Here is a 26,371-nt window from a genome sequence, read left to right as displayed (position 1 = left end):
AATTTTGAATTATAACAGTGAACAATGAATAAAGGATATATGCAAGCTTAACTTTTTGAATTCAGTTACAAGAAAAGGAACACACACACACACACACACACACACACACACACACACACACACACACACACACACACACACACACACACACACACACACACACACACACACACACACAAAGAGGAAGAAGGCGGGCCAGCACTGACAGATTATGAAAAATGTCACCGAGTAGCACAATGAAGGAATCATCTCTGCAACTTCTGCTCTGTAAGTACTGAATTTTTAATGTCTGCTTATCTCTTGTACTCTTGTACTGTCACCTGTTTGCAACATGATGGAGGAAAAGAAGTGAAAAACAAATCAGATTGAATTCCAGTTAAAATAATGTGAGGACACACTGCAGGTCCAAAAAGGAACTTTGACCGTCTTAACCAGGAAACTGGATAAAAACAGGCTGTGAAAAACTTAAATCAGTTCAACTATGAAATAAATAAAAATCTGAAGATGATTCTCAACTCTCTCACTCATGAAATGATTCAGACAGTGAGACATAGAGGCATCCTTTATTTTTAGCGTAGTCTTGTTTTCCATTTCATCTACAATGAGTGTCATTTCTCTGTAGTTATGACATCACTGCTGTTTATTACAACAAAGCAAGTTCGTCTGACTGTGAGTCCCAGCAGCTCTCAGTTCTTTAAAGGAGACTTTGTGTCTCTGAGCTGTGAGGAGGACGACAGCTCTGCTGGATGGACTCTGACGAGAAACACAAGCAAACGACAGAGGACTCAGTGTGGAACACATGGTTGGGGAAAATGGTCTGGTTCTTCCTGTAACCTCACTGCCATAGTAACATGGGACAGTGGAGTTTACTGGTGTGAGTCCAGAGAGGGTGCCATCAGTAACATGGTTAAGCTCACAGTCTCTGGTAAGCTGAGTGTGTGGAGTTAGTGTTGATGAAGCTGTGTGTAAATGGATGAAATGCTGTAGTTTGTCTCTGTGTTGAGGTGGATCAGTGATCCTGCAGAGTCCTGTCCTCCCTGTGATGGAGGGAGATGACGTCACTCTGCTCTGTCAAACAAAGACCACTCCCTCCAACCTCCCAGCTGCTTTCTATAAAGATGGCTCCCTCATCAGGAAGCAGCCTACAGGTCACATGACCATCCAGCATGTTTCCAGGTCTGATGAAGGCCTCTACAAGTGTGACATCAGCGGTCATGGAGAGTCTCCATCCAGCTGGATCACTGTCACAGGTGAGACACTCACCTGTCTGTGTTTCTGCAGGTTTCAACATTCACAATGTGACCATAACTTAATGACTGTGTTTGCTTTATTTTAGAGAGACACACCACCACACCTCCACCTACATCCACACCTCCTCCCACACCTCCACCTACATCCACATCAGCCTCCATCATTATAACCACCTCCCCTCCTGATACCTTCTTGCTTCTCATTGTGTTGTTGCCTGTTGGATCAGTGTGTGTTGTGGTGTTAGTGGTTCTGATGGTGAGACGTTGTGTTTGGATGAAATCTGAAGGTGAGACTCAGACTTCAGAAACTTATGTAAATTATTTTTAACATGTTATTTACAAACGCACTGAACTGTTTTCCTCAATGAAGTCTTCATTAAGAACATTGACATAAATTATATTGGTGTTCATTTTTGTGCATTTCAGCTGATTGTGGAAAAGTTGGAGAAGATGACATCATGTACAGTGATCTCAAAATATTACATCACCAGCAAGAGCCAATCAAACAGAGCACAGGTAGCGTTGTATGTCCTGTGTGTGTATGTACAGTATATCCTGTGTGTGTGTGTTTAAAACAAAGGACTGTTCAAAGGCTAAGATTTTTATTTTAGATTAAAAGTTCCCATGGAAACAAACATGTTTAATTACATTTAATTTTTCTTAAATATTTCAAAATCTGCATTGTTTACATCACTGATGATTAAAGACTCACCTGCACTGAGGCCATAGACTGTATATAAAAGATGGACATAATCCCACACATTGGTATCTGCTATTTTGTTTGTTTGGAGCTAGAGCAGGGATGAGCAATTCATTGTCTAACACGAGGACAACATGAGAAACTGAGACTATGTTGTGAAGGACTGCACCAAAAAGCTGAACCCAGTTCTGCTCAGTAAAGGTATCTTCTCAGTACCTTTACCAGCAGTACTGCTATTGGTAAAGGTAGTAGAGGACACTTTTTCAGTTCTTTGTTTTATTTTATTCAGTGATGGAGGTTTAATCTTTTTTTTTTTTTTGGCTTGAACAGCATTAAAATCAGGTTCAATGTCTGAGGATTTAACAGATTCAGATCTGTATTTTTTAACATTTCATCACTGTGAAAGTTCAAGTATTTCACCTGTGAAGGTAGGTCCAAAGAAAACCAAGATCTTCTGAGCATGTCTCCTTCCGTGTGGAAAGTTCTCCTGAGTTTGTCTGCCTTCATATGAACCTGAGTAACATCCCATTCTTAATCCAGAGGGTTTAATAATATGTAGGTCCACCCTTTGCAGCTATAGCAGCTTCAACTCTTCTGGGAAGTCTTTCCACAGGTTTAGGAGTGTTGATGGGAATTTTTGACCATTCTTCCAGAAGCACATCTGTGAGGTCACTGATGTTGGTGAGAAGGCCTGGCTCACAGTCTCCACTCTAATTCATCCCAAAGGTGTTCTATCAGGCTGAGGTCAGGACTCTGTGCAGGCCAGTCAAGTTCTTCCACACCAAACTGGCTCATCCAGGTCTTTATGGAGCTGCTTTGTGCACTGCTGTGCAGTCATGTTGGAACAGGAAGGGGCCATCCCCAAACTGCTCCCACAAAGTTGGGAGCATGAACTTGTCCCAAATGTCTTGGTATGCTGAAGCATTAAGAGTTCCTTTCACTGGAACTAAGGGGCTGAGCCCAACTCCTGAAAAACACCCCCACACTATAACCCCCCTCCACCAAACTTTACACTTGGCACAAAGCAGTCAGACAGGTACCATTCTCCTGACCACCAAACCCAGGCTCATCCATTGGATTGTCAGAAGTGTGATTCTTCCTCCAGAGAACACGTCTCCACTGCTCTGGAGTCCAGTGGCGGCGTACTTTACACCACTGCATCCAGCTGAATAAGTCCCCCCGGGGATACTCTTGTTCTGATTTGTCCTAAATTTGAATTGAATTGACTCTATTGGAGAAAGACTTCATCATTCAGGTTTTATAGCTCCAAACAGCAGAAGCCAGTGAACAATATCTGTAGACATAACTGAGGTCATGTGTTTACACTTCAACATGTTTTCTATCCTTTTAAAATGGGATGCATGTCTATATGAAGAACGTCTCATTGACTGTGCATCACCTGCACTGCTGTCTCCTTATTAACTTGTATTGAATTTTCAAATCCAGACTCCAGTTCACAGATTGTATCCAAGTGTGAGTGATCATTGAAGTAGGAATTTGTACATCTCAAACCATCAGGAAAAGTTTTGTCATGCTTTAAACTTTAATGCACCTCACACTAACATGCAACCTAAACAATTCATTATTATTTTAGATTCAGTTTGTTTGGTAATTTTCCCCCCAAAACTTCAGAGTCTAAAAATGATCACACTGTATTTGTTGTCTGTTTATCGATGACCGTTAAAAATGAAAGTTGTTCTTTGCATGTCAGACTTCATGTTTTTGAGCCTGTAGTTAATCTGGTGACAGAAACTAACGGCCCTGTGATTTCCCAGTTTCCTGTTTCTGATATTATACCTGAGCAGCTCAGGATTTACTGCAGGAAAACAAACAAACAAAAAAAAACACCTGTAAAATAACTCTAATCAGTGTAAACTCCTCTCAGTACTGCTCACCTGTGTGTCAGTTTTAGATTTTATTTTTAAGTAGTTAAAGATTTTGTAGTTTACGTGACATTCTGCCACGCTCCCTGCAGCTTCGGCACTGTGGTCAGTCAGTCAATACTTTTCTGTATCAGTTCTGCTTTAAGTTCCCACAGCAGTACTGTTTGAAGAAATAAAACTGCTGATGGCCTCGAAGGAACAGCTCTGACGTGACTGTCATGTTTCACATGCTTGTGTGGAAGGGTTGCTCGGAGAAAGCCTCTGCTCTCCTTTTTTTTATAACGTTTGTGGCAGCTTTTGCAATCAGAATCATGATGTGAATCATTTACGGTTCATTTTCTTAGTATTCACATATATACATGTTCAACACAGTGAGACCAGAGCTGAGAGAGAGAAAAAAAATAAAGGGCAGGATAATAAGACCAGGACGTGGAAGATTATCCTGGGAGGAGAGAGCTGGATAACCGCCTGGCTCAGTAATAACCTCAATTCCCACAGTAATAACATCCCAGAGCACCACTGTGCCTGAGGCCAGCACCCAATGTCCCCACCATAAAGGGTAGCTTCAAGTGTGCAGATGGGCTCCAAGCCTCTGTTTTCTTAAAAGAGCATTACCAACACTCAGTAAGTGCTCAGCTGCACTTACTGCACTTACTTACCTCCTGGCATTAACATCAGCAGAAAAAATGTGAACCGAGAGCTTCATTGCACGGGTTTCCATCACTGAGCAGCTTTCACTGGAAAGAAAGTTTGGGCTGCAGACTCATCTGACCGAGTCGTTGTGCTGTGGTTTCATTTTGTGGCCTGATGCTTCCTGTTTGCACGATGTCATCTGGTGGCATTTTGTGTGATTCCACAAATTCATGGCTTTTAAAAAAACAATAACAAAATTCTTTTGTTATTGTAATTAATGCAATAGTAAGTGCTGATTTGACTTTTCGACTGCAGTGATGTCTTCTATGTGTGCTTTATTGTGCAGAGAGGGATCCAGTCTACTCCACAGTGAAAACAGAAGATGTCAATTATGGACCAATCATCATCACAGACAACCAAAAACAATCTGAGCTGAGAGGTACGGCTGCTCTTCTTTGCCTCCATCGTGGTTCAGAAACAGCAGGAGTGGTTCATGAGGTTTGCTGCAGATATGATGATGTTGGTTATCTGTGGTGGACTCTGTTAGCAGTTTGCTCACATGCTGCAGCGTAGCTGGATTTCTTCATGGGTTTGAGGTCACTGAGAGTATTATTCCTACAGGACTCATAACAATGTGCTTATAAGAACACAGATGAGATAAATGAGCTGCAGGAAGCGTGCAGGGAGTTTGTTTCTATGATTGTGTGATAACCTCTGACGCACCTGCTCTCATATGTAGATGCACATCCAGGTTTGTGAGACGCATCTTTGCAGCTGCTCAGGGGCTCTGATGATTGGCTCAGACCATCCATCTGCTTACTGAGTTCAGGGTCATTGGGGTTGGAGTTCATTGCAGGGCTAACACAAGAGACAGACTCACATTCACACATGCAGCAAAGTCAGAAAATCTAACCTAAATGCATTACTTTGGACTGTTGGAGGCCAAATAGCAAATCTAAGCTGGAAGTAATAATGGTCCACATACAGGAAGTCGTTTTACACTATCACAATAAACAATCCTTCTTTTAACCTGGCATAATTAAGTCCTGACACTAAATTATTTCTCAGAAAGATGCAGGAAAGCACATTTGAATGTGGTTGATGGCTCTAAGGTGATGCACAGAAACAGGCTGAGCCTGAACTCCAGAAACCTGCAGAGCTGCTCAGTGCTGTTCATGTGGACGTGTTGTGATGAAGTTAGATGTTCATGAGGCAAAAGACACTAAAGGAGTTGTTTGCAGCTCTACTTCAAGTCAGATGTTTACAGGACAAACTGCCCTCAAACAACATTAATATAATCTTCTGTTTTAAAATCTCCTCATAAAGAACAGCAGCTACTTCCTCCTGTTTTTTACACTAAACTGATGTGTGATTTGTCCTCATGGTGTGTGCAATGTGACAAAGAGTCGATCCATTTGTGATAGTTTTTGGTAAAATATGTGTTTTTCCTTTGATGTTAATGACCAAAAGTAACTGAGGGGATGTTTGTGTGAGTCAGGAACGATGAGCACTGAGCTCCTGAAACCCCCCGATGGTCTCTAAGGAACCTTTTTATAACACTACCTCTGAAATAAATAATAACTCCTCTAAACTGACGACATGTTTATAAGCCTGCAGCGATGTCCTCTGTGTGTGTTGTCTGTGCAGAGACTGATCCAGCAACAGTCTACTCAGCAGTGAGAACTGAAGACATCAGTTATGGACAAATAGCCATCGGCCCAAACAGGCCCAGAGGTACAGCTGCTCCTTACTCAGTAAAAAGAAAACAAGGCTACTTCCTGAAAAGACAAACTGTTATATAGAAGTGTATAAAGAATATAAAGAAGTGTAAAAGCAGCCAGAAAAGCATGAGAACACACAAACTTCGTGCTGAAAGAGAAATCGAAAGTCTAGAAGTTACACAAGCTGTGGGAAAGTACCGACAGCTGTTTCTCAAGTAAAAGTATCAACGATTTCTCCTCCATGTTTCTAACCTGGTGTGTGTGACCTATGTATGACCATAACACTACAACTGGTGATAGGGCTGTGGTGAGGCTTGGCACACAATGTGGTGACCATGAAGTAGATCATTGATCATCGTACAGAAGTGTGGAGCCACGAGGAGCCCACAGTCAGACCACAACAGGCTTCCAATAATGAGGTCCTGAAGGAGTCTGCTCACATAGTTACAGATGATTATTATTCCAGCAGATTTTGCCTGGATGATAAATTTTACTGTAACACAGTGAAAGTATGTTATGTTTCAAAATATAATGTATAACACAGCAAAATAAGAAAATGAAACAAAAGACCCAGGATCAGGACAGCACTGATCATGTTACTGGAGATGAATCTGGACTGTTTTAGGTGAAGCAGGCTGGAAAATGCTCGTGGATTTTGTGTATTTTATAATCTTGTGCAATGCTTGATGTGGTTTTTATTCTCATAAATTAGATCAGTTAAAATTTAGGAAAAAATCAAGGAACTATTGAGAAGTATTGAATATTTCCTTTCCTCAATATGAATCTGTCCCAAAAAAGGATCATAATAATATTTTAGCAGTGATTAATCTGATAGATTTGGTAACATTTCCTCTTCCTGTTGACCTGCTGTGTATAAACATAACTGATGGGCTTTGTTTTAACATTTTGTATACTATATTTGAACCCTGTGTGTGTTTGTGTTTTCAGAGTTTCTTCCAGAGCCAAACGTCATCTACTCCTCAGTGCTGTAGTCCCCCAGTCTAACCACTGGAATCCAGCTGCTGGTCTCTAACTGGTCCATCCAGACCCTCAGATCTGAGGACGTTCTCTAGTCAAACAGATACTGTATAACCACTGGGAGAAAAGTGACTCAAAATGGCCACATCTCTTCTCCTTCTTTTGACTTCTTTTGTCACCATAGCCAATCAGCTGCCTCAATCTCACCCTATCCCAGCATTCTCCTCTGTCACAACAACCGTCTGCATGTCCTCCTTCGCTATATACATGAGTCTTCTCTGTGGTCTTCCTCTTTTCCTCCTGCCTGGCAGCTCCATCTTCAACATCCTTGGTCCAGTATATCCACTATCCCTCCTCTGCTCATATCCAAACCAGCTCAGCCTCTCCTCTGTGACTTTGTCTCCATGAGCTGTTCCTCTGATGGACCTTCAGTCCCAGTGACAATCTTAACCTCCTAACCATCCATCACAGCAGGTCTCACTACCATCTTGTAAACTGTCCCTTTCACTCTTTCTGCTCTCCTTCTGTCATTAATCACCCCTGACACTCGTCTCCACCTGCTCCGCTCTCACTACAGATCACAGTGTCATCTGCAAACATCATAGTCCACAGAAACTCCTGCCTGACCTCACCTGTCAGCCTGTACATCACCCCAAACAGGAACCTTTAATCCACCTGTCTCTCCTGATTCTTCATCACGCCTGTAGCACTCTTTCTCAGCATGAAGCCATTCTGCTGCTCGCTGATCATCACCTCTTCTTAGCCTGGCTTCATCAACTCTTTCCCAGATCTTCATGGTACGGCTCGTCAGCTTTAACCCCCTGCAGTTACTACAGCTTTGCTTAACACCCTCATTCTTGAAAATTAGTACCAGTAACACGTCCTCCCCATTCTTCAGGCTTCCTCTCACTCTCCAAGATCGTGGTAAAACATCTGGACCAGGGTTATAATAGTTTTGGATTTTACATTATAGTTTAGTTTTAGTTAGTTTTTACTTTTTTTCTCTAATTCAGTTAGTTTTAATTAGTTTTCAGAGTGGTTTTGCTCGTTTTTATTAGTTTTTATTTTTGGTTTCATGCTTAGTTTTAGTTAGTTTCAGTTAGTTTCAGTATTAGTTTTAGTATTTTCATACCTAATCAGGTGCAAGATTCAAGGTGCAAAAGTGACTATTGTGTAATGAAAACTTGACAAAAGATACAGTTTAAAGAAATATAGTCAACAACCAACTGTTCACAAGACATGCTAAATTTGTGTAATATTAAGGACACACATGAGCATAACCAGGGAGAAACAAAGAAAAACATGAACTCCCAAACTCAATAAATTCTACAATAAACTCCACAATAAAGTTCAGCATCAGTGCAGTAGATTAAGAACACCTACATGTGGTGTTAAACAAAAACAAACTCTTTGAAGGAGTCAAAGCTCAAATCCAGCTGCATCCTGATGTTCTCACCACCTGAAGCTGCTTCTGTTTTGGAGCTAGCTTGGTTAGATGCTCGCTAATTAAACCTGCAGGGTCTTTGCGGCCTCTGTACACAACCTACAGAAGTTGCCGACCTCATGTCCGCATTTATGCTTGTGTAGCTGGATTGTGTGTGTTAATTACCTTGTGGTCGTGTGCAGGTGTTTGTACTCAAAGAACCTCCATACGGGACTCGGCAGACCGCAGCCATTACTTTGCGGACCAGCGCGGTGAGCGCACGCACATGCGCACACACTCACACACTCACACAGTTGTCCTGTGGCGCTCCCAGCTTAAACTCGGAGAGCGGAAACAATGATTTCATATCAATCCACAAGGCTTAAAAAACCCCCCAAAAAAACAAGTAAATGAAAGTAAGTTTATCGATTATTTCAGTTAGTTTTAGTTAGTTTTGTAAACTCACAATTCAGTTTTAATTAGTTATCGTTTTTTTCCTTTTAATTATAGTTTTTATTTATTTCAGTTAACGACAATGTTTTTTCAATTTCAGTTTTCGTTATTTCGTTCGTTTTCGTTAACTATAATAACCCTGATCTGGACAAAAGGTTCACTATTCATGAGCTGAAATTCAGCAACATTTCTTCCATAATATAGAAATTATAATACATTTTCCATACATAATTACATGAATTTAATGCCTCCTGTTATTTACATTTCTAACTGTCAGACCTGCTGAGGTCTCCACAGCAGGTCTCTGCTTTCTCTGCAGGATCAATAAACTTTGGTCTCACTTGTTCTTCTTGTGGTTCTGTGGGTTTCATGAAGAGCTCTGAGAGAAAAAGTGAATTGTTGTGGCTAACTGATGCACGCCTCTGTTCAGAGCAGAGAACAAAGAACGAAAACCTGTTACTATGTTGGTATTTCCACTTTTTAATTTGTTTCTGTTTTACTTCTTAGAAATATGAAACAGTCACAGGATTTTAACCTTTGACTGTTATTCCTGTTTAGTGTTGCTGAATGATGTGGGTGGGTGAGGGGAGGGGGTGTGGGGTTGGTTTGTTGTTGTTGTATTTGATGAAAATCTCAGGACTTTATAAATAAATAAGTAAGAAGATTTGCGCCCAGTCTTGAAAGAAAATCATCAGCCGAGTTTTTCTGGTTAAGTCAATTAAAATAAATTTATATTGTTGAGTTCTCAGTGGTGTTTATACAGTAAAACACATGCAGGCCTGCAGCTCTCACACAGATTATAAGAAATGAGAAGACAGATTTGGATAGTTTCTGTTAAATCATGATGAGAAAGCACCGACCCTGCCCTCCTTACTGCCATCCTGTGACAGAAACACGCTGCTGCCATCTACTGGCTCCGAACTGCTCCAACACCTGCTCTCTCTGCCGGACCGCAGACAAACCTTATATTTAAAAGCAGGGCAGCAACCTTTATTCAGTTAAATGAATCAAATATTAGTTAAAATAGAAAAAAAAATCTTTGACATGTTGTCTCATCACAGAACTGAGAAACTTGCCATTTTAATCTATATATTAAAAACACAATTACCTGCTTTATTAACATTAATTTTCCAAATGTTGAAGCGGCAGCATTAAAAGATATCAGTGGGAAATCTGACTTGATTCTGGAGCAGCTGTTCATCAGTGAGAAGAACAGGAGCAGATAAAATACACAATAACAGGAATTTTTCACCTTTGCCCAAAAAGTTCCACAATGTTCATGTTTGGAGTTATTTAGAAACTTTGAAGCATGCTGTGGTTCAGATGTTTTGATTCTTGTAGGGTGGGCGTTACTTAAAGTCAGGGGTGGGCAAACTTTTTGGCTCTGGGGCCACATTGACTTTTTGAAATTTGACAGACAGGCCAGCACTACTTATAGTGGCAACAGCGTTGTTTTTGCCAGTGCATCGAAGTCTGGTGTTAGTTTTGTTGTATCAATTCTCAGACTAAAAGTCAGCTCTGCACTTTTACACTTTCTCGTATCCTCACAGATCAGAGCTGCATCAGTGACACGAGTTTGTCTGGTTTTGCAGAGAGCGACGCAGCTGCAGTTTATTCTCCATCAGGACAAACAGCTGATGCAGAGGTGCAGCTGCTCCTCGTTCATACCCACTGATCTTCTCCAGAGTTCATTTTAACTTCACAGCTGCTGTTTGTAAAGAAGAGGATGCAGTTATAGCCTCTGCCCGCTAGAGGGAGTAATGTGCTTCACATCAGCTCCATGACTCAGCCAGGTGAAGATCAAACTGTAGCATGAGAAAAATACCTGAGGTTAAACACATAAAACTGATTGAAAGCAGCAGAGCGTGCGTGTTAAAGTGGGTAAAGATGCTGCATGAAGATATGAAAGTGGTTTACAGTCTGGATCCCCAGCAGGACTGAACACAGATCATTCAATAAAGTTTGTTTAAACTCAGCCTCTGGCTGAGTGTCAGACACTGATCTACTTTTGCAACAATTTTACGTCAGTTTAGTGGATGTTATTTAAATAAAGTGACTCAGACACCAGGTGAACCACAGTGACGCTGTCAGGCATCCTGAGCTTCCCTCGTATGCTGTTATCTCTGCTGAGTCAGCGCTCATGCAGACATGATGACTGTGACCTCAGAGTCAGAGGGTAAACAGCTGGACTCTCAGCCTGATATCAGGTCACTGATGTTTCTTTAAAGATGCACGTCCACCTGTTCATGAATGAATTCATAACCTGCACGGCTGAGATCTGTTCCAGCCAAATCTCTGCTTACGTTTTCTTCTGCTCTGTCTGGGAATCGTGTTGATCTCGGAGTCTGACTGAAAACAACCAGAACAGGGAGCATCGTCTGAATAAAACAGATCTGGAATCAGAGATATTCATGATGTTTGTCTCTGTGCTGCTTCAGACCGACTCTGTGAGTAATAAGATCCACCACAAACGATTCAGAGCAGGTATGAACTCGTACTTCATTATTTGTGAGTAATAAAAGACCCATTGTTGAACACAGCAGCAGCTGCTCACTGACTCCTCTGATTCTTTCATGGTATTACTGGAGGAGAAAAATGCTTCAAACTGTGGACCTGAATACATGACCGCAGGCTGTGGGACGCTATAACAACCCTTTATATCAGATTATGAAGTCTGATACACAAACAGATCAAACACAAACACAGGGTCCATTTTTAATTTAGTTAAACTGAAACTTATTTTACCTTTTTTTTTAATCCACTGTTGAGCTGCACTGAGAGCAGTTCGTGTCTCAGGCTCTAAAATGCTCACACTGGTGTGTGAATGTCACTGTGACACTTTGGCAGCATGTCACCAGCAGGTGGCAGCACAGGAGAGTCTGTCAGGCCGGCAGCATGAAGGCTTTCACCGTGACCTCTGACCTCTAATGAGATGAATTAAAGAAAAGGAGAAAAACTGTGTAACCATCAGAGAAGTTAAACAATCGCTGAATTTCAAAATAAAATGAGCTGCTTCAGCTCATTTTATTTCAGCAGACACCGAGTGTAATAACCAGTCATATCCAGACTATGTGCTGTAACATGTGAAGGACAAATTAAATGTCAGTGAAATTGTCCCACAGTAGCAGCTCTGACTGCCTGAGCTGCTCTCTGACCTCTCTGACATCACTGAAGGTCGTACTGATGACAGGATTCACAGCGACAGGAGGGAGACGGTCCAAGGAGAGATTTAAATATAAACAAGATGTTCAAACATGTTATGATACGAAACACTGAACATGTGACTTCACCTCAGGCTCAACTGCAGTCCAGGCATGTAAAGGCATGTTTACTGGGTGTGTGTGTGTGTGTGTGTGTCAGTGTTAGTAAAGCTTTGTGTGTTTCATAACAATACACACCCACCTCTTTTGTAAATACAGTTAAAGATCAGGATAATTGCTATAAATCCATAATCAATGACTCAGAGTGAGTAAATGAGCCCTCCAGAGGGCGCTAATGCTCCAGCTCTTCTTCTCTATCGAGCTCATTTGTTTTAACCGATTCTCTTTTTTTCTGCTTAATCACCAGAAAAAAAAACCTGCAGCGGAGTTTATGCTCCTCCATGTGAGCCATGAAAAACACTCTTTATATCATTCAGATGTCTTAAAAGAGAAAGATCCCAGAAATAATGCTGGAAACTTTCCACTGATAAACAAACGGCTCGGGGGCGGGGCCTCCCGCTCCCGCTTTCGTTTTGTGGAAAACAGAACCTACTGCAGTTTGTTTCTCTCTTGCTTTCTTTTGAATAATTCATAATAACTTATAATAATCTGCAGAATCCCAAACAATGTCATTTAAACTCGTTTGTTTTGTTTGTTCTGAGTTTAATGGAGCAAACACGCACAGAGGAGAGTGAACACATCAGTTTGCAGCTATGATTCAGATCAGTCAGAGGTACAGGGCCTGTTTTAATCAGAGATCCACTGATCTGACTAAATCATCCTCAGCTGCTCTGTTTTTAGTCTCTGAGAGGCTGCTTTTGGTTTTTATATGACTTCAGTTTCTGTAACAGCAACAGCAGGTTTTCCCTTGTTGAGCACACAAACAATTTGCTTCCTGTTCCGTTCCAGTATGATAAGCAGTAATTTCCTGCCATTAAACCTGTCACAATCTGCATGCTCTTTAACCCTTTCAGGCCACGGCTGTTCTCAAACAGCCCCAAACCTCCCTAACTGTCTTTGGCTCATCAGAAGAAAAATCATCATGAGCTGAAGGAAAGATGTGAGATGTTCTTACTCCTCTGCTTCCACGAAGGATGCTCGAGTGTTTACGCTGCTGAAAGAGGCGATACAGGAGCCACTGAAACATGTTTGAATACTATTTAAATAAGTCAACCAACTCTTATCTTGATTTCTGTGTAATCTACATTGGATTTGTTTTAGTTTCTAACTGAGAAATTCTCAGGATACGTGAGATGCCGCAGGGTGCTGCTCACCCTGCAGAATCTATTGTTTGTGTTTCATTTCAGTGTCTTTCTTTTGATTATGCAAACAGGGTGGAGAACAGGCGACACCTTATACGCACATTGTTGAATCCAGTTTGTCCTCTTATCTCAGGTACAAACACATTCTGCTGAATATCAGTTTCACATCAAGGTGTCCTCTGCAAATCAACTACAGACAGTCTATGCAGCACCACAGAGGTGCAGCCCACAAGCCAGCAGTTTATTTTTATATATTTATGTCATTTCAGATGTTACATGTTTGTTTGTGCAAAGAATTTAGAAACTATTGTCCAAAACAACACGGAGCATTTGCAGGAATCACATGAAGCACACAGCAGGAAACGTGTGTTATTATCCTGAGAGTTTTTCTCCACTTTACGTGTGCAAACATGAAAAGAGGAGTCTGAACAGGTTCAGCGAGGCAGACCTGTGGTCAGTTAACTGCTGCAGGGCCGGGCCTCCACCCTACTGTTTACAGCACTTCTGCTTTCCCGCCCTGTTACAGTGTTTCTGTCCAATCATTTTCAAGCACTGTTTCTGTGAGCCAATCAGCTGCTCTGCATGCTTCAAATGTCCTCTGCCACTCTTCCCTGTTTCCTCCTCATGCACAGAGCCTCTCAGTGATGGCTGTTACACTCTGACCTCAGGGGCAGATCTGAGTCAGAGTTCACAGGACTCGCGGTGACACTCGGGACTTTTAATGTGACTCAGTCTGAGACAGCAGCTGATCCAAAAAAATACCAAGTTCATGTGTCATGCAGACCTCAGTAAAACTGTGTGGCTGTGACCTGGTTTTATTTACTGAGTTAAATGAACAAATTTAACATTAAACCATTTTAAAAATGTTAATTTAACTCTTAAAGTCTGTCAGAAACGAGCCCTTTGTCTGTGGAGAAAGCTGCTTCCTGATTCAGTGTGTGGTGTGGGAGGAGGAGCAAAGCAAGTCTGAACTGCACACACTGCACTGTGTGTGTGTGTGTGTGTGTGTGTTCCTCCATTTTGTCATCTCTGCTCTCTGGCAGGGACAGGCCCAAACACACTTCAGTTTTCATTCTCACTCAGTGAAAAACGGGGTTTTACTTTTGTGTTTTCTGAGGGAAATATGAGGAATTTTTTTCTGCAGTATTTCTGTTTCATCTTTGAGTCACAGAGGAACTCACCGTACAAACCAGCCCCACACAGCAGGAACATGCGGCTGTAACCGGTCCACTCAGGGTTCACTGACGGCTCTGGAAAAGTTGTGTGGGCCTAAAGACACAAGATGGCTCTAAAATTAGTGAGTGTTATGTGGGTGAGGCGTGAATATCACGACACACCTGAAGTCTGACCTCAGAGAAGGATCCTGACTCACTCAGTGACGTCAGTTATGAGACAAAAGTTGAACATTATAAATAAATACATTATAAATAATAAAATAAGAATTCATCCCACAGTTCTGCCTGATATTTAAAACCATTTTATTGAGTTACTGAGGTGATGAGTCCCACGACCTCCAGCCTGAGCCAGATTACAGGAAAAGGAACAAAAGGATAAAGTGACAGCACATGTTTGATATGATCACTCATAATCTGTGACGCTGACATTATTTGGACCTGAATCAGGAACTTGTTCTAAAGTAGAAACGATTCTGCATAGTTTCATGATGATAGAAACCACTTCCTCTTTTAAACTGAAAAACAGATGGGGTGGAGGCAGAGCTAAACTTCCAACCACAGCCCTCCATCTTCTTGTCAGCTTACAGCCACATCAGCAGTTGGAGCCCAGCTTCTCTTTCTGTATCACATGCTGCACTTACAGGTTAATGTTCAGGTTTTATCTTCGGTTTTTACAGGAAAAGAAACAAACGTGATGTAAAGTTGGACCTTTGTCCAGTAGATAACATATCTGAAACCTGGTTTATGACCATCTGATATAAGCTGAAAGGAGAAACATCACATAAAGAAAGCTAAACAAACATGTTTGAGGCTTCAGTCTCTCTGTGTGTGTTTCTTCACCTGCTGCTGGAGCGGAGATCAGGTGGGCAGTTTGTCCCTCTGGGACCGGATCAGCAGTTTTCCAGGGAGTTTAGACCTGCGTGATCACGAAACTTTATCGCAATCACTTCTGAACAAAAGAAGTTAAAGATGAAAAAATAATTTTGAAAAAGCAGACCACATAAATAAAACAGAAACAGAGGATTTTAACATCAACATGTTTTATTTTGCAGAATCTGGCTTATTTATATGTTACAGGTCTTTATGGTCATGAAACATTTAAAAGGGCACTCTAACAATATAAAGTGGTTTGAGGTGACTGTGCTACAGAAATAAAGTTGAACTGAATTAAAGGTTGAGGCTGCAGCAGTTTTTCATGAAGCTATCATTAGCTGCTAAAGCTCCTCGCTACATCTGTGATCATTTTAAACACATTTGTTAGTTTGTTGGTTTCAAAGTCAGTGAGTTCACCGGCTGTCTGAGGCCTCTCTGTGTGCAGTTTGCATGTTCACCCCGCGAACCACAAATTACTGGGGTTAATTTGTGGTTCTTAATTGCCCATAGGTGGGAATGGTTGTCAGTCTCTGTGTGTTAGCCCTGACAGGCTGGTGACCTGTACAGGTGTACCCTGCTTCTCCCTAATTACACCTGGGATGGAGTCCGACCCTCCCAGCAACCCTGAGTTGGATAAGTGGAAGAAGATGATTGGATTAAGTTTTCTTTTAAATCAGAATGCACTTTTGCTAATCTCCTCCATTACCCATGGTAACATCCACAGAGACCGCTAACGAACATAACTTATATGATCAGGCATGAAAAAAACACCAGAGCACTCCAGCTCTAAAGGTGTGAGAGGCCATGAGCAGATCACCTGTCCTTCAGTTGGACTCTTTAATATCTGTTACTGCTTAATTTCTTCATAAACACAGTTTCTATGTTTAAACTCTTTGACACAGTCATGAGTAAAGTATAGGGCTTTTTAGTTCCAGCTTAATTTTATGAACTGCAAGCCAGGGCTAAATAATAATGTATGAAGCAGAAAATATGAAAGTATGTTTAAGTACATCTGATTAAAGTACAGTAAATGTCTGCATATTATTATTCATAGTAAATCCCTGAAATCAGAACACTGAAATCATAACTTGTAGCAATAACTAATAGCCATCAGTACAGAAAACAAGATATAGAAATGAAAAGGTTTTTTATATATTTATAATTTCGGCCTTAAAAACTGCTGTTGTTTCAAGTATGACATTCATAAGTTTCAGTTCCTGACCCAAAGTGATGAATTGCATTGTTCAGGCTGATCCATAATGAGCTGATATTATTTTTTAATATTTTTAATTGAGATTTTTTAACTTTTACTTGTATTTATTTTTCTTTTGTTGTTTCTTTTTCTGCTAACACTCATTTTTCATTGTTCACAACAAGTACAAAATGAACATTGATAACCAAATTATGTCAGTCTTTCCTCAGCTCTGCAGTTTGTTTGAGGATGAGGAGGACGTTGAAAATGTTGATGAGGTGCATCACTAACTCTTTACTGTGAAGCAGGTTTTTGTCTTATCAGGGTTAACTCTGAAGTGAACCAGGTAAGTGGTTCACTTCTCTCTGGGGTACATCACTAATCTTAGTTCAACACATATGAATTTACTGACCAATCAGATCTCTGGTAAATAAGGTCACCGTTCCCCGAAGACCTCTGACCTTTGTGCATGGATAGGCGCTCTCTGAAGTCTCTGTTTCCTGAGTGAGCACCGTAAGACATACAGCATCACATTAACATATAAATTGGGACACCTATTTGAACCTGTGGACTCAGCCTACATTTGAATTCTGCTGTCATATTAATTCTGTACTTCTCTCAAACCAGACAAACACTCAGATATCACATTCTCAGTTTTACTGATAAAGATTTTAAGTCTGTTTACTCACACAAGCTTTTCTTTCTGCCTTCACAAAGGTAATACTTTATCAGTAAAGCAGCTCTTTTCTAGTCTTCCTGCCCAAAACATCTAAAGCACACATTCATTAAGCACTTTCATTAAGTAACAGTAAACATCTGGTTCTCAGTCATCAAAGTCTTTGGATCTTAAAAAAAAGAGTGCAGGATGCAGTTAACATAGCTGCTGCAGATTAATCAGGTGTGTGAGAGGAAAAGCAGTGCACAGTAGTTTAGTGTTAGGAGTCTCTGGAGCTCAGGGGAAAAAAAGCGACTGGACTTTAAGGTCCTTGAAGATGTTTCACGTCTCATCCGACAGGTTTCTTCAGGTCTCAAACCAAAGCGTGGAGAGTCCCAAGTATTTAAACCCCAGTGGTGTTTGTCCCTGGGGTTTGAATACCTGGAACTTGCCACCAACTGATTTTAGAACTGAGGAAACCTTTCAAATGGGACGAGAAGCATCTTCAGGAATCTGAAAGTCCAGTCACTTTTTTCCCTGAGCTCCAGAGACTCCTAACACAAACATACTGTGCACTGCTTTCCTCTCACACACCTGATTAATCTGCAGCAGCTGTGTTACTGTCACCTCTGTATTTTGTGTTTAACCTCCTCATTTTTTTTATAGTTTACACTTCCTCCATAAAATCGGCTGCTACAGGTACAATAATCTATGTGGCTGGTCAGATGTTGTCAAAGCCACCTCTTGTTCCTAGATCGGGAAACTCTGAGTTACCTTAGTGAGCTGATAGCTAGCTTCGTGTGACAGCTCATCCTGATTGCCAGTTTTAGGCTAAATTGATTCGGATAATGGAAAGAACCCTGGATATGTTGAACTTGCTTCATAGTTCAGGACCTGGATCGTATTTCCACATGCTGAATGTCAGCTCTGACAACTTGGAACAGCAGCAGGAGACTCACAGGCGGGAGAAAGCTTTTAAACACTTTCAAGAGGCTGAAGTTCAATAGAAGAAGGCTGGGATGAATCCACACTCTGGTTCCTGGTGCGTTTTTTGTAGAACACAAAGCCAACAGCAGCAGCAACAGCAACAAGAACCACAACACAAACTGCCACACCAGCTGCCAGGCCAGCAGATCCTCCCTCCTTGCCTCCATCCTCCTTCCCTCCATCCTCTATGAATCCTCGTGGCTGAGCTGCAGGTAGAAACAGGGGTGAGGTGTCAGCTGTCAGGTAGGTGATGAGTGAAGAACAGAACAGAATCCATTTCCTCTTCAAACTGCTGTCAGACATTATCTACTGCACTCTGATCACATCACTCAGACCAGCTGCTTTCTACAAAGTCTCATCAACAACATCTTTAGAAACAAACATCAACAACCAGGAAGCAGCTTCACCTCTGATCACAGACACACTGAACTCTGCTCACTCACCTGGAGGAGGAGCAACTCTCAGGTTGATGATGCTGACGGTTTCAACAGCTCTCTTCTCACGTTTTCTTCCTGGTGTGAGGACTTGACATTCATATCTTCCTTCATCAGCAGTCGACACATTCTCCAGTATGAGAGACATATCTCGACCCTCCATCCGTCTGTCCTGGAGATACGCCCGGTCTTTAAAAGAAGGTTGCTGGTTGTCTGAAATAATGTGCCCATCTCGGAGCAGAAGGACATATTCTGGCTGCAGGTCAGGTCTGCTCCACTCCACACCTGTGAGGATCTTGTTGTCATTTGGAGCTCGACATGGCAGAATAACGGTCTTTCCAGACTCAGATTTGATGGTTATCTGGTCTGAAGGAGAAAACAACACAGAGCAGACAGGTTAAAGGTCAAAGTACAACTGAATTGATACATCATAGTATTATGATATTTTACTTGATGGATTTGTATCGATACAGGGACACCAAATATCAATATTTTATTAAAACAAATTAAAATACAAGAGAACAAGAGAGCTCACTCCATTCACTACCATCCTTTTTTAACCAAAAAACATTCAACAATGGACACTCAGCTTGACAAAGCTACTTTCTTATTCAGAGCAAGCTAATGGCTAAGTAAAAAAAGATGAATGCAACCTCCCTGTATCTCCATTAAAAAGCAAAACAAAACAAATCTGTGGCTACCTGGTGACTGTATTGAATTTTTTTCGCATTGCAACTTGTGGATACCAAATTGGACTGACTGCCGTCACACCCAGACAGACTGCTGGAGGTATGCAAATACGGGCCCCTAGGGGGCCGTGCCCGCCCACTGATACGCTTGGGCCCGCCCTGGCCCGCCCACCCAAGCCAGATCACTAATCAAGCTAATAATAGTGGTGCCCCCCTGTTGGACTTCATAAGCCCCCCTTAAGACTGAGATCTGGCGACGGGACTGCAAATAAATGAGTCTTTGTCAATGAGCACAACTCTGGGGGGACTCGACTCTACTGGGTATCAGCTGGTTGTTTTCCGTTTATATTCCTTTGTGTTAGCGTCCTTTCTCTACAAGTGCTTGCAAAGAGTTGTGTTAGCAGTATGATGCATTTGTTTCTGTCCTGGAGACAGTTTGCATTTTATCGCAATAACAATAAAATGAATGTCAACTTCTCAAAAGCTGCAGATCACGCCTGTATTTCCTGCTTCCTGCTCTTTGTTTCTGCGCAGGAAGAAAAAAATAATGTTCCCCCCCTTTTTATCGGCCCAGTATGCAGCGCGAAAGAAAATGTAATGTAAATACAACAGTGAATATCAGTAACTGAGCTAAGCAAGTAAAGTTCATTGTAGAGCAAATTTTAAGATACCAACAAAATAAGGTGTGATCTCAATAATGAGCAGTCGTTCCTCAGTAGAGGTTCCACCGATACTCCTGATTAGATGTAAACGCGAATGTTTAGACTAAACAGGAGATGGAATGTGATGTAGCTTTGAAAAAGTAAGAATTAAAAAATAAAATATCATTATTTTCACATGCTTTACAATTACAATGAAATTACAATTAAATACTTAAAATTAAAAATAAAATAAACATAAATTAATGTTGAAAAATATTAAGTATGAAAACTATAGTGAAACTGTCTTATAGTTTAAGTCTTATAGCTTTATACGTTCATATTTTGCGTCTCGTTCCAGGCATACGTAGCGTCACATTGACTTTTGTTAACTTAACAAGTTAAGTTTTTTTATGATGAAAAAAAAAGGCCATCAGATCAACAGCAGTGAGTGTAACTCTCAGATACGAATAAAACACATCAACTTACTGTTTTAGTTGTTCAGTATTCACATTTATCTACAGATCTGTACTCACCTTGTGCCGAGGACACGCTCAGACAGAAAAACGTGAAAACCAGTAACTGCTTCATTTTCCTTTTCATCACATTATGTTTGAGATCCACTGTATTCTCCAGATAACTGCAGTTTAATAAGTTATATTAACTTATTAAACTGCAGTTAGGAGCCGTGGAGAAGCTGCGACCGCTCCTTCGCAGTTTCCTGAAAGTCTGTTGGCAGTGTGCACGGGAGCGCGCGTACGTACGTTCCTGTAAATCACGTGACTGCCGAGTCATGTTGAATCCGAAATTTTTAAATAAAATATGGTTTACATATTAATATTTAATCGTCAAACAGCAGCCCGATGCTATCACTGTCATCTGTAATATTCTGCTTACTTTTTACACACCAGGAACCGGTGATTGTGCTGTGATGAGCATTAATGGGTGTATGTCGCCTGTAGCGACACTTAGCTGTTAAATACGTCAAAGTATCATTTGATTAAACGACTTTAACCCACCAAAATGTTTAAGAGCCTGAAATTGCATCAAGCCCACATACTGTGATTTTTTTTTTGTTAGTACATTTCAGTTTCACTGTGATGGCCGCACTGTGGAAGGCTGTAGCCAAGCACATATTCAGTGAGGATACACTTCTGCAAGTGTGGCGTTGTTTTTTTTTTTTATAGTGATGTGCGGATCGATACTGAAATTTCGATACTTCCGATACCAGATCTTTACCCTTTAAAATCGATTCTCAAATCCAAGTATCTACACTTTCAATACTTCAGTCATTTGAGATAATGTATCATAACAAGAACACGTTAGAGAGTAAATTAATTATTGAGATCTTGCCTAAATGAGACGACCTTGATGGGAACTACTTTTTCTTCCGCCTGGTAAGTGCGTAATGTGTAAGGACGTAATGCCCAGGCGCAGCGTGCTGCTGCTCATCCTCGCTCACTCACTCAAACGCAGACACAATGGCAAATGGTCACGTGTGGAGCTACTTCAGCTCCACAAATAGCCAAGACGCAAACTGTTAGTGGGAAAAAGTGAGAAGTTGTGGTACCACACCATCCATCATCTTTATTTATAAAGCACTTTAAAACAAGCACAGCTGACACAAAGTATTGTACATTAAAACACAAATAAATATCAATTAAATAACTCTTTCTAGTTAAAAAAAAAACAAAAACATACAGTTTAAAACTAGATCTTGCTGAAGTTGAAAGTCAAGTAAAAGAGATGGGTTTTAAGATGAACTTTGAAGGTGGACAGTGAAGGGGCCTCTCTAATCTGCAAAGGCAAGTCATTCCATAGCTTAGGACCAATGATAGAGAAAGCTCTGTCCCCTCTGAGCTTCCTTCTTGATCTCAGTACTTCAGGAGCAGCTGCTCTGCTGACCTGAGAAACCGACAAAGTATGTAGGGGTGAAGAAGCAGAGAGGTAAGGCGGGGCAAGAGTGTGCAAGACTTAAAAACAACAATAAGAATTTTAAAATGAATCCTAAAATATACAGGCAACCAGTGAAGTGAGGCCAGGACAGAGGTCAAGTGCATTTTGTACCAGCTGCAGACACGAGAGTAGCGATTGACTGACTCCAAAATACAGTGAATTACAGTAATCCAGTTGAGATGAAATAAAAGCGTGGATCACTGTTTCAAAGTGCTGCCAAGGTAGAAATGTTTTTACTGATGCCAATCGCTTCATATGATAAAAGCTGGACATCATCCACGGCTCTGAGTTGGCTGTCCAGTTCAAAATCACTGTCCACCCTAAAACCAAGATCAGTAATAACAGGTTTAAAATACACCTCCAAGGATTCAAAGTCAACAGAGCAGGACTCAGACCTCTATTTTCTTTTCATTAAAGTTTAAAAAGTTCAAGGCCAGCCAAGCTTTAATATCACCTACACATGCCAGGAGATGTTTAATGGAATTGACATCCTTCTGCTTCAAAGGCAAATAAATTTAGCAATCGTCAGCATAACCATGAAATGAGATTCCATGTTTTCTGAGGATAGAACCCAGAGGCAGTAAATACAGCAAGAAAAGCAGTGGGCCCAGAATTGAGCCCTGTGGAGAGAAGCAGCAGATGATTCAGCATCAAGAATGTTCACAGAAAAAGTTCTCTGTGCCAGGTAAGAACTGAACCATTTAAGAACAGTGCCAAAAGTACCTACCTACCTGTAATCGAGATATTAAAATGTTGTGGTCTACTGTATCAAAGGCAGCAGTTAGGTCAAGTAAGACCAGAACAACATGGTTCCCAGAATCACATGCAAGAAGGATGTCATTAAAAACCCCTATTAAAGCAGATTCTGTGCTATGAAGGGTTTTAAAACCTGACTGAAAAACCTCCAGGGTGCTGTTCTCATCTAAAAACTGCTTCAGCTGACAGGATGCATTTTTTTCTAAAACCTTAGAAAGAAAAGGCAGCTTGGAAATAGGCCGATAATTAGCCAGCACAGCAGGATCAAGGCCAGGTTTGTTAAGCAGTGGCTGCACTACTGCATGATTTCAGCTTGGAGTAATATTTGCATCATGCCTACATGAGATAATCTCACAGAGGAAAACAAGTCGAGATTTATTCAAGTAAAATTTCCTAAAGTGTAAGATAACTGAAAGTGATTTACATAGGTGTCCTTAAATAATACAGAGAAAAAACTGCTAAAGTGAAATATAAAAAATTTATACTGGAAAAGATGAATAAAAAAATAACATTTTACCAATAAAATATATCTCATTATTTATTATCAGTCTACTTTGTGTTATTTGTTAAATGATCATTTTAAAATATAGATATATCAACAAACATGCAATTATTGTGGCATTTATTTGTTAATATGTTTTACTGGCCATTTTAATTTGAGTTTGTATTCCGGTATTGTAGGATATTTGGAGAGGCTGCATATAGTTCAATCTAAATAAGACTAAGCAAAAAGTGTTGAATAGCTCAATCATTTGTTTTGCCCTGTGATTTTATTTCATTTAAGAATTTTGCAAAGTATCAGTATCGGAATACTATCGCTGATACCAGCTTGAATTTTACTCAGTATTGCATCGGAAAGGATATCTGTGGTACCAAACGTTACTAGTTTTTTTTATGGGCTTTTGCTGCCCTCTAGTGATTCATACAAAATAGAGCAGCAGCTTAGAAATTGATATTTTTATGTGTAGCTCACGCTCAGCCTTACAGCAGACCTCATTTGGAATAGAAGAAATATAATTGCCCACTGACCAATGAAGTCTCCAGAAATTAGTGTCACCATTCTTGGAAGATCCCTTTAGACCTGTGTGGAGCATCTAAAGTTTTCTTTAATACTGTCTGTCTTTGTGTTTCCTCGATGATCAGTAAAACCACAAGTTTCCTTCATTTGAAACACAAGAGTGGATCTAAAATCCATCTCAATAGATAGGGTTAAAAACTGAGCTGTAACAACTTCAGTGTATAAAATGTTTGAGGCACCTGTACAATAGTAAAAATATTTTAAAAAAATGTATTTTGGCTCATTTTAGGGAAAGTCATCATTTTAAAGGCAAAAAGAATGACAGTGATCACAGTTTAACTGCTGTAAATGTTAAAACAGGTCTGATTGGACCCGAATGGTTTGTAAGGGATAAGCGTTATGTAAGAAAAGAAAAGAACAGTAACAAAAAGAAAAAAGAAATACATGCATAAACTGACAAGTGTGCCATGTGAATGCTTTTTATTTCTAACACTGGAGAAGTAAATTGTAAGAAAAAATCTACCACAGACAAAACATGTTTGTACAGATTGCTTAGAATTGTGCAACACTTTTCTGTTGTCACATTATCAAAATGTGACAACAGAAAAGTGGCCAGTAGGTGTCGTGGTGGAGATGGGTGTAACAATTTTGAAACCTTTACTGTCTAATTATTAGATGGTCAAGGTCTTATTGTGTTAGATTCTAATAGAATAAGACTGGTTGAACTGGGAGACAGACCATTCCCATACTCTGTTAATTAAAGGACAGAGCAATCATTATTCACTCCCACCTGGTGCACCTGAGAGAGGGAGAGAGAACATTTTTACACACACACACGCACGCACGCACGGGCACACACACACACACACACACACACACACACACACACACACACACACACACACACACACACACACACACACACACACACACACACAGGCGAGACAGAGCGAGGAAGAAGCAAACACAAGGGGAGGGTGCATAACATACATGCAGAGGAAGAGGGCGGGCTTTACTTGGTGTCACTAAAAAATATGAAAAAAGTCAAATTAGTGAGAAGGATGATGAACACATCAACACATTCTCATCTCTGTAAGTAAAAATTAAAATCTTTAAATGTCTTTGCACTCTGTCTGCTGTGGTTGGTAACTGATGACAGTGGATGAGATGATGATAGAGAGAACAGGAAAAAGGTTTACTGAACCCAGGATAGAACTGCTACAAAGGTCTGAAGAGAATGTGTTGCATTCTTACGTGAAAGCCAGACACAAAGAAATGTAACTGTTGACTCAGTTCTAGTTTTAAATGAACAAAGGTGTCTTTAACCTCTGAGTTAGAAGCTGTGGCTTTGCAATACATGGCCCGTGTCACAGCAGTGATTATATTTAGCTTTAATTCTGTTCATCTACTGGGTGGTGGACAATACTGTTTCAGAACTGTGAAGTGAAGCCCAAACTGAAAATCTTCAAATATATAGTTTACATTTAGGTAGTTCAGTTTTAGTTATTCTACTGTTTAGTTTTTTTTTTTACACCAATTTCTTTATGATCTTGTTTACAAAACATATAGATGTCCTGAAATTACTCAAATACTGAAGGTTCAGATTTGGAATATTTCTAAGAGCTTTGACAGCTGGTGTTTCAGGATCAAAACAATTTAGTGCATTATTCTCAAGTTAAACTAGTCCGTATTTACAGTCAGGACCATAATTTGCTGGACAAAGACACTTCATTTAGAAAAAAAAAATATCTATCTATCTAAGATATATATATATATATATATATATATATATATATATATATATATATATATATATATATATATATATATATATATATATATATATATATATATATATATATATATATATATATATATATATATATATATATACTGGATGATAAATTAAGCAGATAAGGAGTAGTGGAGGTGGAAATTTCTCGTTCCACCACATTTTGTCTATTACTTTCACCTCCTGTTCTCTTGGACTCGTGGTATTATTAGAGGTAACAAGAATTAATGAGGATTTTTAACCCTCACAGCTCGTCTGACTGTGAGTCCCAGCAGCTCTCAGTTCTTTAAAGATGAGTTTTTGTCTCTGAGCTGTGAGGAGGACGACAGCTCTGCTGGATGGACTCTGAGGAGGAACACAAGCAAAAAACAGAGGACTCAGTGTGGAGATGAGTGGGGAAGATGGTCTAGTTCTAACTGCAACATCAGTAACACATATCTGTTGGACAGTGGAGTTTACTGGTGTGAGTCCAGAGAGGGTGCCATCAGTAACATGGTTAATCTCACAGTCTCTGGTAAGCTGAGTGTGTGGAGTTAGTGTTGATGAAGCTGTGTGTAAATGGATGAAATGCTGTAGTTTGTCTCTGTGTTGAGGTGGATCAGTGATCCTGCAGAGTCCTGTCCTCCCTGTGATGGAGGGAGATGACGTCACTCTGCTCTGTCAAACAAAGACCACTCCCTCCAACCTCCCAGCTGCTTTCTAT

General features: G+C 40.4%; 1 protein-coding gene across 1 annotated transcript in view; it reads right to left on the bottom strand.

Moving 5' to 3' along the window:
• Positions 1 to 20,883, bottom strand: part of LOC115776618 (CD226 antigen-like) — a 29,133-nt gene extending 8,250 nt beyond the window's left edge. The window contains exons 1-2 of the mRNA XM_030724343.1: positions 20,683 to 20,883; positions 18,829 to 19,185 (exon numbers count right to left, since the gene is read on the bottom strand). Coding sequence (XP_030580203.1) covers positions 18,829 to 19,185; positions 20,683 to 20,749 — 424 coding nt within the window. The 5' untranslated portion in view covers positions 20,750 to 20,883. The remainder of the gene's footprint in view (positions 1 to 18,828; positions 19,186 to 20,682) is intronic.
• Between the last annotated feature and the right edge of the window lie 5,488 nt (positions 20,884 to 26,371).

This window comes from Archocentrus centrarchus, unplaced genomic scaffold, assembly GCF_007364275.1.
Source record: "Archocentrus centrarchus isolate MPI-CPG fArcCen1 unplaced genomic scaffold, fArcCen1 scaffold_35_ctg1, whole genome shotgun sequence".
NCBI lineage: Eukaryota > Metazoa > Chordata > Actinopteri > Cichliformes > Cichlidae > Archocentrus > Archocentrus centrarchus.
Note: the sequence above shows the minus strand (reverse complement) of the source record. Positions and strands in the feature narration are given on the sequence as shown.